Source organism: Protopterus annectens, chromosome 11.part0 (genome assembly GCF_019279795.1).
Source record: "Protopterus annectens isolate FY-2018-M chromosome 11.part0, PAN1.0, whole genome shotgun sequence".
NCBI lineage: Eukaryota > Metazoa > Chordata > Ceratodontiformes > Protopteridae > Protopterus > Protopterus annectens.
In genome coordinates, this window is record NC_056745.1 from 1,140,556,178 (window position 1) to 1,140,569,819 (window position 13,642).

The window sequence follows — 13,642 nt, forward strand, 5'->3', positions numbered from 1 at the left end:
CTATCTATCCATTCTAAACACCTTCTTGGTGATCCCAAAATTCAAAATGCTCACCCAACAGCAGCTGCTACCCATGCTGTCCACAGACGCTTGGCTAGCCACCCTGAATCTAAAAGAGGTTTACCTCCACATTCCTATCAGGGAATCATGCAGGAAATATCTCTGTTTCTGGGCAGGATCTCAAGACTTTCAGTTCTCTGTGCTTCCCTTTGGCTTATCTACTGCTCCCAGAGTTTTCATAAAATGTCTGGCTCCGGTCATTGCTGTCTGCAGACAAAGGAATATCCAGATTTACCCATACTTAGATGACTGCTTTATTCAAGCAGACAGCCAGGAAAAGCTGCTCAAGCACCTGGCCTTTGTAAAGACCCAACTAACCTCCCTAGGGTACACAATTAACAAAAAGAAATCCATACTGGACACAGCATCCCAGATGGCATTCCTTACACCAGAAAAACTAATTTTCCTGACAGCCTACTTCTCTCAACTAGCCACCAGGCCCCAGTTATCTGCAAGGAAGATCCTGCAAGCTCTGGGGTTCATGGCATCTTGAATACTACTCATTCCATATGCCAGACTGCATATGAGGAAACTTCAGTGGCACCTAAAAAGCCTTTGGTGTCAAAACTTTCAAGAATTGGAAATTCTTATACCTATAATTCCTTGCCTCAGAAAAGATTTTCTTTGGTGGGCAACAACATGCTTCCACAACAAGGGACTGTCTTTCTCACCACCCCCCACCATCCAGACCCTCACCACAGATGCATCAGACTATGCTTGGGGTGCACACCTGGACGGCAGGTGCATACAGGGCCAATGGAGCCCGCAGCAAATCCCTCTGCACATCAACCAAAAAGAGATGATGGCTGTCCAGCATGCCTTGATAGCTTTCAAACCTCTTCTCTCCCCAGGGGCTCCTGATCAAAACAGACAGCACCACTGTGATGTGGTATATCAACAAGCAGGGAGGGACTCCATCCTACCCTCTATGCAAGCTGGCCATGACCCTTTGGCACACAGCCTCTGCCATGCAACTGCACCTGTTAGCACAATTCCTACCAGGCTCTCTCAAATCTCTGCCAGACCAATTAAGCAGAAATCTTATGGACCCAGACGAATGGCAACTGCAACAGGAGAACCTTCACCCTAATAACTCAGAAATGGGGCACTCTAAAGGTTGGCCTCTTTGCCTCCCACACCAACCATCAGCTCAGCAAATTCTGCACCAGGGAGCATCACTGCATGGTTTAGAAAGTGGACGCCCTGTCCTTCCCCTGGGTCAATCTATTGGTCTATGCCTTTCCTCCACTACTTCTCATCCCCAGGGAACTGATGTTCATCGTGTTTCACTGTTGCAGTCATTACACTTGGGTTATCCTGCTGGCAGGCGACCCGTAGTCGGCCCGAGTTCCAAAGTCTTGGTCCGGCGTCTGTTGCTGTTACCTCTTCCCTGACGTCAGTGTGCCAGGAGTATAAAAGTTGCAACCGACGCCATTTTCTCCAGTCTTTCTTGCAGCATGGTGCCCGAAGCATAAGCAGTTCGCAAGTGCCGGTCAGTCGACTCCTGAGATTTTCAAAATTGAATTTCAGAACCGAAGTCTTCAATAAAGCTAAGTACCCCGTTGGGGAAACTTTTTCTTGCTCCAGACCGATGTCAGTAAAAGTTAATAATTGTATTTCTTGTGGGAAGCAAATACCTCATAAGGACTTCCACTCTTACTGCATTCCTTGCCCTAGGCCCTGACCACAACGTCACTAGTTGTCGATTTTGTGCTAGATTTAATAAACGCACTATTAAACGTCGGTTTGATTTTGCTTTACATTATTTTGGATGAAGATTTAATCACATAATGCCGTCAGAACAACCGACAACCGGAATGTATAAAAAATGCAAAGACAAAGAAAAAGGCATCTGAGGCCCAAAACCAACAACGAAGCCTCTTCAAGGCCAGTCACCGGTTCGCCGGTTCTCAGTGAGGCACTTTCGCAGCCCCTGACACCCGCTACCTCAGAGCCACAGGCCGCAACCGACAGTCATGTGGAGACACCGAGGTCCGTGGAAACTCAAGGTATTGGGCCTACGGAAAATATACCCTCTGATGGGTCTGGAGCCGCTGAGCAGGCACCGGCTTCTGAGGGTGTTTTCAGACCTTCACAACTAACAATTAAAGATATTACAGCAGCAAAGGCAAAGTCAAAAACACCATTAAAGACAAAGAAACAAGTACAGCATTCTCCAGAACAGTCATCCATGCCTAAGAAACAGATGCTTAAAATGGCCGAAGACCTTATTACTTTAACCAGGGGCTCCCATCCCCCTCCTGACAAAAGGCCTAGGCAAAACACTGATTATGATTCCTCTGATCAAGTTTCCATTTCTTCTGATTCTTCCTCTGACCAGGGCTATTCTCTCCCTCCCTATGAGGACTGTGATGCTGAAGAGTCCATTCCTTCAGCTCACCGCCTGAGGATTACTCTTTTGGGGGAAACCCTGCACACCATGAGGGAACATTTCCATTGGGAGAGCCAGGATTATTCAGAATCCAAGAAAAGGCTCAGAGATTTCCTTATATTGCCTCAGCACAGGCCCTTGGCTATCCCCCGTGTGCTTGATATTGTTGATGATGTTTTTTCTGAATCCAGTCTGTCTCCAGATTCTTTACCCCCTGCACCAGTTAAGCCAGACAGCTACTACAGGGTCCCTGTCTCTCATAAATTTCTTTACAAAAACCCCGCTGCGGACCCAGAAACTATTTCTCAGGGTCCAAAAGGGGTTAAAGCTTCCACTGCCAAAAATCCTGTCCCCTCAGATAGGGATTCCAGAGCGCTGGACAGATGGGGGGAAAAAGTTTACACTTCTGCTGCTTTAGCTGTAAGAGCTTTAAACTGTCAGTTTCACATGCTTAAATATCAGCAGTATCTCATGTCATTGTTAAAGCAGAAAATGGTTACAAATACAGAAAGTCCTGACTGTAAAGAAATGCAGGATTTATTGCATGCAGTTGAACAAGTGGGAAAGCATACTCTGCAATGTGGTCTTGATTCATTATAGGCTTCTTGTAGAGCCGCAGTTACAGGCTCAGTTATTCGAAGACATGCTTGATTGAAAAAACAAAGTTTACCTGACCATGTTAAAATGAAATTATTGGATGCTCCACTACAACATGATACTTTGTTTGGTGTTAAGGCAGAAGAGGTTTTAAAGAAAATGGAGGAAAAAGCAAAGTCAATGCAAACTGTGAAAGATTTCTTACAGGTTCAGCCACCCAGATTTAGCAGGAAGTGGCCTTCAAAAAATTGGTCCTTTCCAGTGTCAGACAGGCCACAAAGATGCAGGTACAGATGCCCAAGAGGCAGATCTCAGCCCCAAGGCTCCTACAGACCTAAACAATGGGTTTCTTCAGCCCCCAAAGGAGGAGAAGACAAATCTCAACCTTATAGAAAACAGTCACAATGACTTCCCTCTGCAAATGCCAAGCACTTACCAGTTCACAGCAGCCCTAGGGGGAAAGCTAGCACTTTTCTCAAAAAATTGGCACATGATCACCCAAGGCCAATGGGTGTTGAGTATAGTTTCTCAAGGGTACAGGTTCCACTTCCAAAACCAAAAGGTATGCCAAACCTGCCACAAAACCAATGGGCAGAGGCACAAAAACAGATTGCAGCTCTTATGGAAATGGGAGCCATTCAAAATGTTCCACGAGAAGAGCAGGGCCAAGGATTTTACTCACGACTTTTCCTAGTACCCAGAAAGGACAAAGCATGGAGACCAGTACTGGACCTGTCAATCCTAAATACTTTCCTGGATGTTCCAAAATTCAAAATGTTAACACTACAACAACTCTTGCCCATGCTGGACAAATAGGCTTGGCTAGTTACTTTGGATCTCAAGGAGGCATACCTGCATGTCCCAATCAGACAATCGTGCAGAAGATACCTCAGATTTATAGCAGGCTCAATGCATTATCAATTCTCTGCACTGCCCTTTGGCTTATCTACTGCGCCCAGGGTCTTCACAAAATGCCTGGCACCAGTAATTGCATTTTGCAGGCAAAAAGGAATTCAAATATATCCCTACTTGGACGACTGCCTTATTCAAGCAGAGAGCAAGGACATTCTTCTAAAGCACCTGGAGTTTGTAAAGAGATTACTAATTTGCCTAGGGTACACAGTAAACAAAAAGAAATCAAAAACTAGTGCCCTCTCAAGAGATAATATTCCTGGGTGCAAGCTTGAATACACCTACCCAGATGGCTTATCTCACACCAGACAAACAAAGGCAACTGACTCATTACTTTCAAATGATGGCAACAAAGACCCAGCTCCCTGCAAGAAAATTTCTGCAGGCCCTGGGTTTCATGGCATCTTGAATTCTACTAATTCCATATGCCAAACTGCATATGAGGAAACTACAGTAGTATCTAAAAAGTGTTTGGACTCAGCATTGTCACAGTCTAGAGACAATCATAACCTCGATTCCCTGCCTACAACAGGAGTTTTGATGGTGGTCACAGGCCTGTCACCACAACAAGGGACAGCCTTTCACCTTACCTACAGCCAGGCAGACAATAACAATGGATGCATCAGATTACGCCTGGGGAGCACATATGGCAGGAAAATCTATTCAGGGCACGTGGCCCAAGGAACAACTGCATCTTCACATCAATCAAAAAGAGATGCTAGCTGTACAGAATGCCCTGACAGCCTTCAAGGACATAATACATCCAGGACAATTATTAATAAAGACCCAATACCACAGTTATGTGGTACATAAACAAGCAAGGGGGCACACATTCCTAGCCCTTATGCAGACAAGCCATGACTTTGTGGAACACAGCACTGACTTACCAGGTACATCTGCAAGCATAATTCCTGCCAGGAACAAAAAATGCACTGGCAGACGAACTAAGCAGAAATCTCATGGATCCTCACGAATGGAAGCTAAATCCACAAGTGTTCAACATGATAACAAGGGAACGGGGATGCCCGGACATAGATCTATTTGCCTCCCCTCACAATTGCCAATTACGGAAATTTTGCACAAGGACTTATCACTCTCAAGCATGGAAAGTGGATGCTCTATCCTTCAACTGGAAAAATCTGACAGTCTATGCCTTCCCTCCGATGCCTCTTCTCACCAAGGTGCTTCTAAAAGTCAGACGAGAGGCCAAAAATTATCCTAATTGCACCAGACTGGCCACACCAGCACTGGTACCCAATCCTAAAGATTTTGTCCCAAGGCCCACCTTTGCCTCTACCTCAAATCCCTCATCTTCTGACACAGCAAAACAATCAGATTCTGCACAGTCAACTCAGAACCTTAAACCTGGCAACATGGCAGATAATGTAGCCACTCAGACTGCACCTCTCTCCAAAGCTGTTATGGATGTAATTTTGGAAGCCAGGAGACCCAGCACTAGGAAATCATATGCGGAAAAATGGAAGAGATTCTGTGCTTAGAACCAGGCACAAGGGCTCGACCGACTAGTCCCTAATATGCCTCAGATTTTACAATACCTGACTGAGATGTTGGACAAAGGCCTATCTTTTTCTTTTATTAAAATCCATGCCTCTGCCATTTCAGCTCATTACAATACGGATCCTCCTATTTTTTCACATCCTCTACTATGACAGTACCTCAGAAGGGCAAAGAATATAAGACCCCCTAGGAGAGCACCAGTACCTACTTGGGACCTCAACTTTGTCTTAGAAAAACTAACACTGCTTCCTTTTGAACCAGCCAGCACAGCTGATTTAAAATTCTTGTCATGGAAAACTGCAAGAAGAGTTTCAGAGCTACAGGCATTGATGGCTGTGGAACCTTTCCTCATTTTTCACCAGGACAGGGTTTCCCTAAGGACAAACCCAACATTCATGCCAAAAGTGGTCTCCAATGTGGCCTTAAATCAAACTATTCATTTGCCTACTTTCTACCCAAATCCCCAGAATAAAGGGGAAAGACTTCTGCACTCTTTGGATATTCACAGGCAGCTACGATTTTACTTGGACAAAACAAAAGCTTTCAGAAAAACTGAGCAACTGTTTGTAGCATATGCTGCAGGATCACAAGGAAAACCTATTACAAAGCAGACAATCTCCAAATGGATAGGACACTGCATCCGCTTCTGTTATGCACAACATGGCAAATCTGTGCCTAAGGGCATTAGGCCTCATTCTACCAGAGCAGCAGCCACTTCAGCAGCTTTCCTCAGAGGGGTACCAACCAAAGACATATTAGAAGCTGCAACCTGGAGCTCAGTGCACACTTTTACCAAGCACTACCACCTACCTCTCTACTCCAAATCCAGAGCAGGCTTTGCCACTGCATTTCTGCAGGGCTTTTTAGCCTTGCCTAATCCAATCTAGACCCAGCCACCCTGCCTAAGCTTTGGGATTCTACCCAAGTGTAATGACTGCAACAGTGAAACACAAACATAGTACAGTTGTGTACCTACCATAAATGTAGATGTTTGAGTGTATTCACTGTTGCAGTCCTGGTTACCCACCCACCATCCCCCTCTTTGCTGGGACTATTCTGTACTTCTCAACTCTATACAACCTATGTGGTATATTTGCTTTTAGACAAAGAAAATGTTTTTAGTGATATATGCATGGTTGTTTGGCATATTTTTATCTTTACAGCCTTCATATCTGGGGGCACCTGACATCTGGGGCAAGAAAAACTGAAGAAAATGGCGTTGGTTACAACTTTTATACCCCTGGCGCACTGACGTCAGGGAAGAGGTGACAGCAACCGATGCTGGACCAAGACTTTGGAACTCGGGCCGACTACGGGTTGGCTACCAGCAGGATAACCCAAGTGTAATGACTGCAACAGTGAATACACTTGAACATCTACATTTATGGTAGGTACACAACTGTACTTTCACAATAAAGGAGGAAAAACCAAGGATAGTTCTTATAACTCCAGACTGGCCTCGCCAGCACTGGTACCTCTTGCTGAACAGCCTGTCACCAATGCCACCATGGCATCTTCCTCAGATTCCAAACCTCCTGACCCAGAGGGAAGAGGAATTTATGCATCCCTAACTGCAGACACTCAGAAAGTCTTATGCTGACAAATGGAAAAAGTTCTTCACCTAGATCCAGGCTAAAGGAGCCAGTATGGGACAGCCCTCCCTCCCTCTCATGCTGGATTACTTAGCTGACCTACTACACAGTGGCCTCTCTTTCTCCTCTATAAAAATTCATGCCTTTGCTATTTCTGCTCATTTTCCCACTGAGCAGCCCCTTTTCTCACACCCTTTGATCAAACAGTTTCTAAGAGGGGCTAGCAACTTGAGGCAACCCAGAAGGGCACCAACCCCAGCTTGGGACCTTAACTATGTTTTGGGAAAGCTCACCTTGCCCCTTTTCAAACCAGCCTCTTCTGCAGAGCTAAAATCTCTCCCCTGAAAGACAGCATTCCTTCTGGCCATCACTTCAGCCAGAAGAGTCTCCGAGCTGCAAGCGCTCATGGCTGTGGAACCCTTCATCATCTTCCATGCTGACAGGGTATCCCTCAGAACTAATCCATCCTTCATGCCCAAGGTGGTGTCCAGTGTGGATCTCAGCCAATCCTTTCATTTGCCCACCTTTTCTCCTAATCCCCAGAACAAGGGGGAAAGGATTCTGCACTCTCTAGATGTGCACAGACAGCTCAGATTCTATCTAGACAGGACTAAATCCTTCAGAAAGTCTGATCAATTGCTGGTTAGCTTTGCAGCAGGGGCAGAAGGCAAAACCTTCTCCAAACAAACCATTTCCAAATGGATGGCACACTACATCCATTTCTGCTACAAACAACATGGAAAGCCTCCCCCCAAGGGGGTCAGGACTCACTCCACCAGAGCAGCCTCCACCTCTGCAGCTTTCCTCAGAGAAGTCCCCACCAGGGACATCCTGGAGGCTGCTACCTGGACATCTGTTCACACTTTTACCAAATATTACCACCTGCCTCTCTTCTCCAAATCCAGGGCAGGGTTTGCCTCTGCAGTCTTGCAGGGCATCCCAGCCAGCCCCTAGTTTCTTTGACTGCCTCCACCCTTTTCCTCAGCTTTGAGAATCAACCCAAATGTGATGACTGCAACAGTGAAACACGAAGAACATAGTACAGTTGTGTACACTTATCATAAATGTAGATGTTTGAGTGTATTCACTGTTGCAGTCCCGGTTTCCCTCCCTCCACCCCCCCCTTTTCTTCTCTTTCCTTTCTAAGGGACATATTTGGTATTTACTTTCTACCGGTGGGGTTCTTCCACCAGAACCGGGCTCCTACTTGGGGGCTTCTAACAGGTTAGGGCAAGAAAAACTGATGTAATGGCATCGGCTGCCTTCCTTTATACTACTGACAAACTGACGTCCGTCCTGAAGTGACAGCAGCCGATGCAGAAGTACTAAGCCTTTGGTATTTGGGCTGGCCGAGGGCTACCCTGGCAGGGATAACCCAAATGTGACGACTGCAACAGTGGATACACTCGAACATCTACATTTATGGTAAGTGTACACAACTGTACTTTTGTCTTGCTCCTCAGTTTTTCTCCTCATATTTTTATTATGTAAGTATTAAACAGCTTCCTAGTTACCAACCAAACAACCTCCTACTATTAACACACAAGAGAAGCAGTGCTGCCAAAGGTGTATATCTGACAGCATTAAAATTCAACCTCATGTTCATGATTGCAGGATCCTCCATCAGTTATAACGGGCAGCAAGCTTTATTAAAGAAGATCTGTAGAATTATGAATAACTCACTCTGCTTTGAGCACCAGCATCACTCAAGTAAATGTTTTATCAGTTTCACTAATGGGCAGAGTATTTTTACCTTCACACATTCCACATTAGGCTTCTTCCTTAAAAATGAAAATTTCATTTGATAGCTTCAATCATCAGATGTCAACCCTGCCCCAACTCTCATCCCAAGTTATTCAGTGGATTGGTTCACAAAACCATTTCTCCTTCTGGGGACATAATATATGGTACACATTTCCACTTAGCATGAACTGTTGAAGAGTCAGTAGGGACCACCACTTTCATGAGTTACTTATATGCTGCTTGCAGGATAAGTACATTTTCTACAGCCAGATTCAACTGCATGCTCTAACCCACTGATCAGAAGTTCATTGTATTAACTTCAGAACTACTCTGCATACCATTTTGTTTTAAATTGTCATTGTATTGGAACTGTACAGTTCAGTACTACTAATGCAACTACTACTGTTGTGTGTACATTTATTTATTTATCCTTTGTCGACTGGGTTTGTCCCACTATTCTAATACCCTCTTTATAGGGGAGACATGAGGTGGTATTGATTCTACTAGAGGAAATTTGGGTAGGGCATCAGGAAATATCCTCTACTCTTTTTCAATAGGTGCCCTGGAATCTTTTAAATCCATCAGAGCTACCACCAACTCACACAGATGGGACCTTGGTTTAATGTCTTATCCAAAAACAACACAGTCAGGCGTGCAGCACCCCCCCTTATGCTGCACTGCAGTGACAGTGATCCATGTACCTGGCGTGAGAACAGAACACAGAGCCTTTTGCACCAAAGGCAAGTGTGCTGCATGTTGCAGCACTAACACTACCGACATTACCACTTCAGTTTTAAAAGATTGTAGCAGAAAATGGGCCCTCAGGTTTATCTGCCTACCTACAGTAAATAGATGTCAATGTAATATACTTACAAACAGTAAATACGTAAGTAAATGTTACAGTAAACAAAATAGATTGTAAGCAAATAGTGTGTATGTTATTCAAAACAAAACATTGCAGCTTCAGTATATGTTTGTGTGTATACTGTCTTACATTTTGTGAAGGAACAGTTGAGCCAACCAAGGAAGCAGAAGATGGAATATTACTGATGGTTGGTTCAATAAAATAAAATAAAAATACAGGCTGAGCTGCAGTCTTCCAGCATAATGTTTTCTTAGCCCACTTTAGAGCTGTTACTCTGGCTAAAAGTACTTTCTCACCTTTATATGTAATAATGTCAGAGAGGTTACAAGAAAATTGTTTTATATATCTGGTAGTTAGTATTTTAATGCTCTTCTTCTAAGATATGGCACTTTCATGAATGGATTATGTAGTATTCAGTCATATTTTAAATGGGGCTGTAAATAATTGCCCCATGAAACACAGATACGAATAAACAGAAGTTATCAGTATTTTTTTTCTTTGAGGAGAAGTAAATTAATAAGTAGTTGCTTTCCTTTTCCATTTTTCCATGTGTAGTCATAATGAACCAAACTATAAGTATCAGTGAAACCAAGTTGTTCTGGTTTCCATTGCATTTGAGAATTTAATGTGCATGTTTCTTACATATTTTGCAGTTATGAATATCAAAGACCACTGAGAAAATGCTACAGCCTTCCTGTGTCTCAGCTGGAGCCTTCGTTCCTGAGTTCACCAGATTCACCCTGTTCTTCTACAGACCTTGCTAACTGGTACTTGGAGAGTCACAGACAGTCCACCCCTGCTCTCAAAAGTCATATATACAGTTTTGAGATGACTTTTGATAGTTCTGATTCCCAGCATCCTAGCTGTACTTGTACAGATGACTCAGGTGTAGATTTAAACCTTGCTGGTGATGTCCTCGTTTCACCAAGAAAGAGCTTTGTGGTAGGAGATGAAAGCAAAGAATGAAATTTTGAAAAGCATGGTAAAACAGGGATCCTTTCATCTACAATGTTTCATCAAATACTGTTTCTTGAAGGAAAGCAGCACCCACGTTATTCTTGTAAAGCACTAATTGCAAAGTTAATCTGTTATGTCAGAATTACTGCCCGGTTATTGAATGCCTTGTTCCGGTGTGATAGAATTAGAAAATAGTTCATTAAATAAACATAATATGTTTGCATTGTCCTTGTCTATTGCTGGTGCTATTAGTAAATCGGATACCTTTAATAGTATTTCAGTACCAAAATATTTTTTGTGTTTTCAGATATCTATGATATGTAAAGAAAATAGTTCTATCCTTGATAAATTATCTCTATATTCGAATATAATAATCCTTTATAAAATTTCTAAATGCTGAACATTATTAGCAAAGCACTATCATTGTTTTACACAGGTTTGTTACTCTAAAGTGCATTCTCAGTGTATCTTGTGTACTGTAACTTACATTAGGTGGAGGTGTGATGAAATGTAAGTAGCCATAATGATCTTAAATGTTATTGTTGTACTTCTGCCATCAAGTTATATTTAGTAAGTCATAATATTTCTGTCAAGAGAGTAGCACTGATAAAATAGTAGTTTGCCAGTAAAATACTTTTTACTGCTAATAAGGCTTGCATGGGTAGGCCTGTCTTCATCTTCCTCTTGCTGCTGCTTTCTTTCCAGAAAGTCAGTAGTAAAGTAGTAGTTGAGTTTGGGTGGGGTGAAGTAGTGTACTTTGTGGGCATGAGAGAAATGTGCATTGCCCATGGGTAGGAAGACCTTGATTTCTGCTGTTTAATGACAGTGTAAGATTATTTGTAAGAGAATTGCATACCGCATTGATCATGTGCACATAATTTCATAACGAGGAAGTCCTACAAAAATGTAGCTTATGATCTACTACAGAAGTAGTAATTCTACCTCCAACATATCACACACAGCTCAGCTGCTTCACCTTCATCAACAATAGCCCATATATTACTGCATCAAGACTGAAAACATCTTCTGTATCAGGAAGATGCACTTGGTGGTGATGTATGGAAATGTTGCACAATTTCAAGGCTTTTGTGTACATGAATCCTGAAGCTTCATTGTCAAGCACGGAGAAAGAAGTATTGCACCCTGGTGTCTGCTTAGTATAGGATATTTTACTGAAAACTGCTTTTGTCAAAACATAAACTACTTCAAAGGGAGAAAACAAAGGCTAACACGTTAATATGGGCATCACTCTTACACATTGCATTAAATAACACATAAGTTAAGATTATTTTGTTAATGTGTGCAAGCCTAGTAATGATAAAAACCACCATAGACATCCTGTACCGATGTGTTTGTATGGTCTGTGAGATGCCTGCCATGAACATCCTATATGAATGTGTTTGTACAGCAGTAACCCACAGCCTATTGCATCCACTAGCAGTAGTTTTGATGACAGTGAGATTAAAGAAATCAACCACAGCCATCAAAAACCTACCTGTTAAGGCTTGTAGAAGAACAAGAGGTGTATAAAGAAAAATCTTTGTTCTGTCGGCTGTACAGTGATGCTCAATTGCACTTTTGGGGACTATGTAGAGGAACCCCTGATGAAGAGCCAGTTGTAACCTATTGCATTCACTAGCAGTAGTTTTGATGACAGTGAGATTAAAGAAGTCAACCACAGCCATCAAAAACCTACCCTGTTAAGGCTTGTAGAAGAACAAGAGAGGTGTATAAAGAAAAATCTTTGTTCTGTCGGCTGTACAGTGATGCTCAATTGCACTTTTGGGGACTATGTAGAGGAACCCCTGATGAAGAGCCAATTGTAACCTGAAGAGTAACTGTTGGTTTTGAAGTTGTGATGTTTTAAAAAGAAACTCTTTGGGAATTCTTTTAATCCATTTGTCTGTTCTAAATACTTTTAAAAATTTCAGCCGAAAATATTAACTCGTTATCCAAGATTTTTTTTAATCTGTACCACTAATTTGCTACCAAGTGTGGCACAAATTTGGACTTTCAAAATACTATAGCAACAAAGCAAAGTAGTTAGGGAATAGCTGTAGCTCTATGCTACCTATGTCTACAATAGTTCTCACTTAAAAGTATTGCTCACACAGAGTCTGTTGTTTGCTGAGCAAGCTTGCTAAGATGCTGCCCACCTGGTAAAGGTACCAGAATCATGGGATTCTATGATCTGGCTGTCTGAATCCATTGTAGTTGTGAATGTTGTGATGGAATCGAGCATACATTTTTTTGCCATAAGAACCTACCAGCCACATGCATCTGGTAAGTGATTTGCCTCTTTTGGGAGAGGAGCCCCCACTGACTGGATAATGGAGGTTAGTTGTGGAAGATGAGGTAACCTTCATAATGTCCCACATGATTTGTAACAGACCTGCTGAAAAGTAGTTCTTTTTCTGGGACTCAAAGGAAGATGAGCTGTGGAAAAACATTAAGAAAAACAGTATTGGAAGAGTGCCATCTGTTATGCAGCAAGGGTCTTCAGGCTGAGACATGGCATGAAAGTTTGTACAAGCACACAAGAAGCACATTGTCATTAAAGGTTGCCCTTCACCAAGATGCACATTAATTACCAGGTGCTCTTTAGGAAGCTGTTAGACCATATGGATGTGCTGTGCATCAGGCAATGCAGATGTTATGCAAGTGTTGGGAAGTCTGCAATAATTACATTGTGACGATACATGCTGTGCATCAGGCCATATGCAAATTGTATACAAATTATATGTTAGTGTGGGAATCCCATACTAATAACGTCCTGATGGTACACACTGTGCATCAGGCCGTATCATCCAGCAAATCTGAGGAACAATGTGCAGACAATACTTGTGTTGTGATGCCCACATTAACACCATTCTAGTGGGTTGTGATAATTTCCTGCAAGTGTTCATATTGCATCATTTTCCTACCTTTCCATACCTTCAGCTTTAAGACTGCACTTAATGGAGCTGGTGACCTAATGGACGACACCAGAGACAGAAGACTGTTTCC

At 42.8% G+C, this 13,642-nt stretch overlaps 1 protein-coding gene across 1 annotated transcript in view; it reads left to right on the top strand.

The window, feature by feature from the left end:
* Window positions 1–10,854, top strand: part of LOC122815742 (patatin-like phospholipase domain-containing protein 2) — a 680,367-nt gene extending 669,513 nt beyond the window's left edge. Inside the window, exon 9 of the mRNA XM_044088494.1 lies at window positions 10,333–10,854. Within this exon, the coding sequence (XP_043944429.1) occupies window positions 10,333–10,645 (313 nt within the window). The 3' untranslated portion in view covers window positions 10,646–10,854. The remainder of the gene's footprint in view (window positions 1–10,332) is intronic.
* The last annotated feature ends 2,788 nt before the right edge of the window (window positions 10,855–13,642 follow it).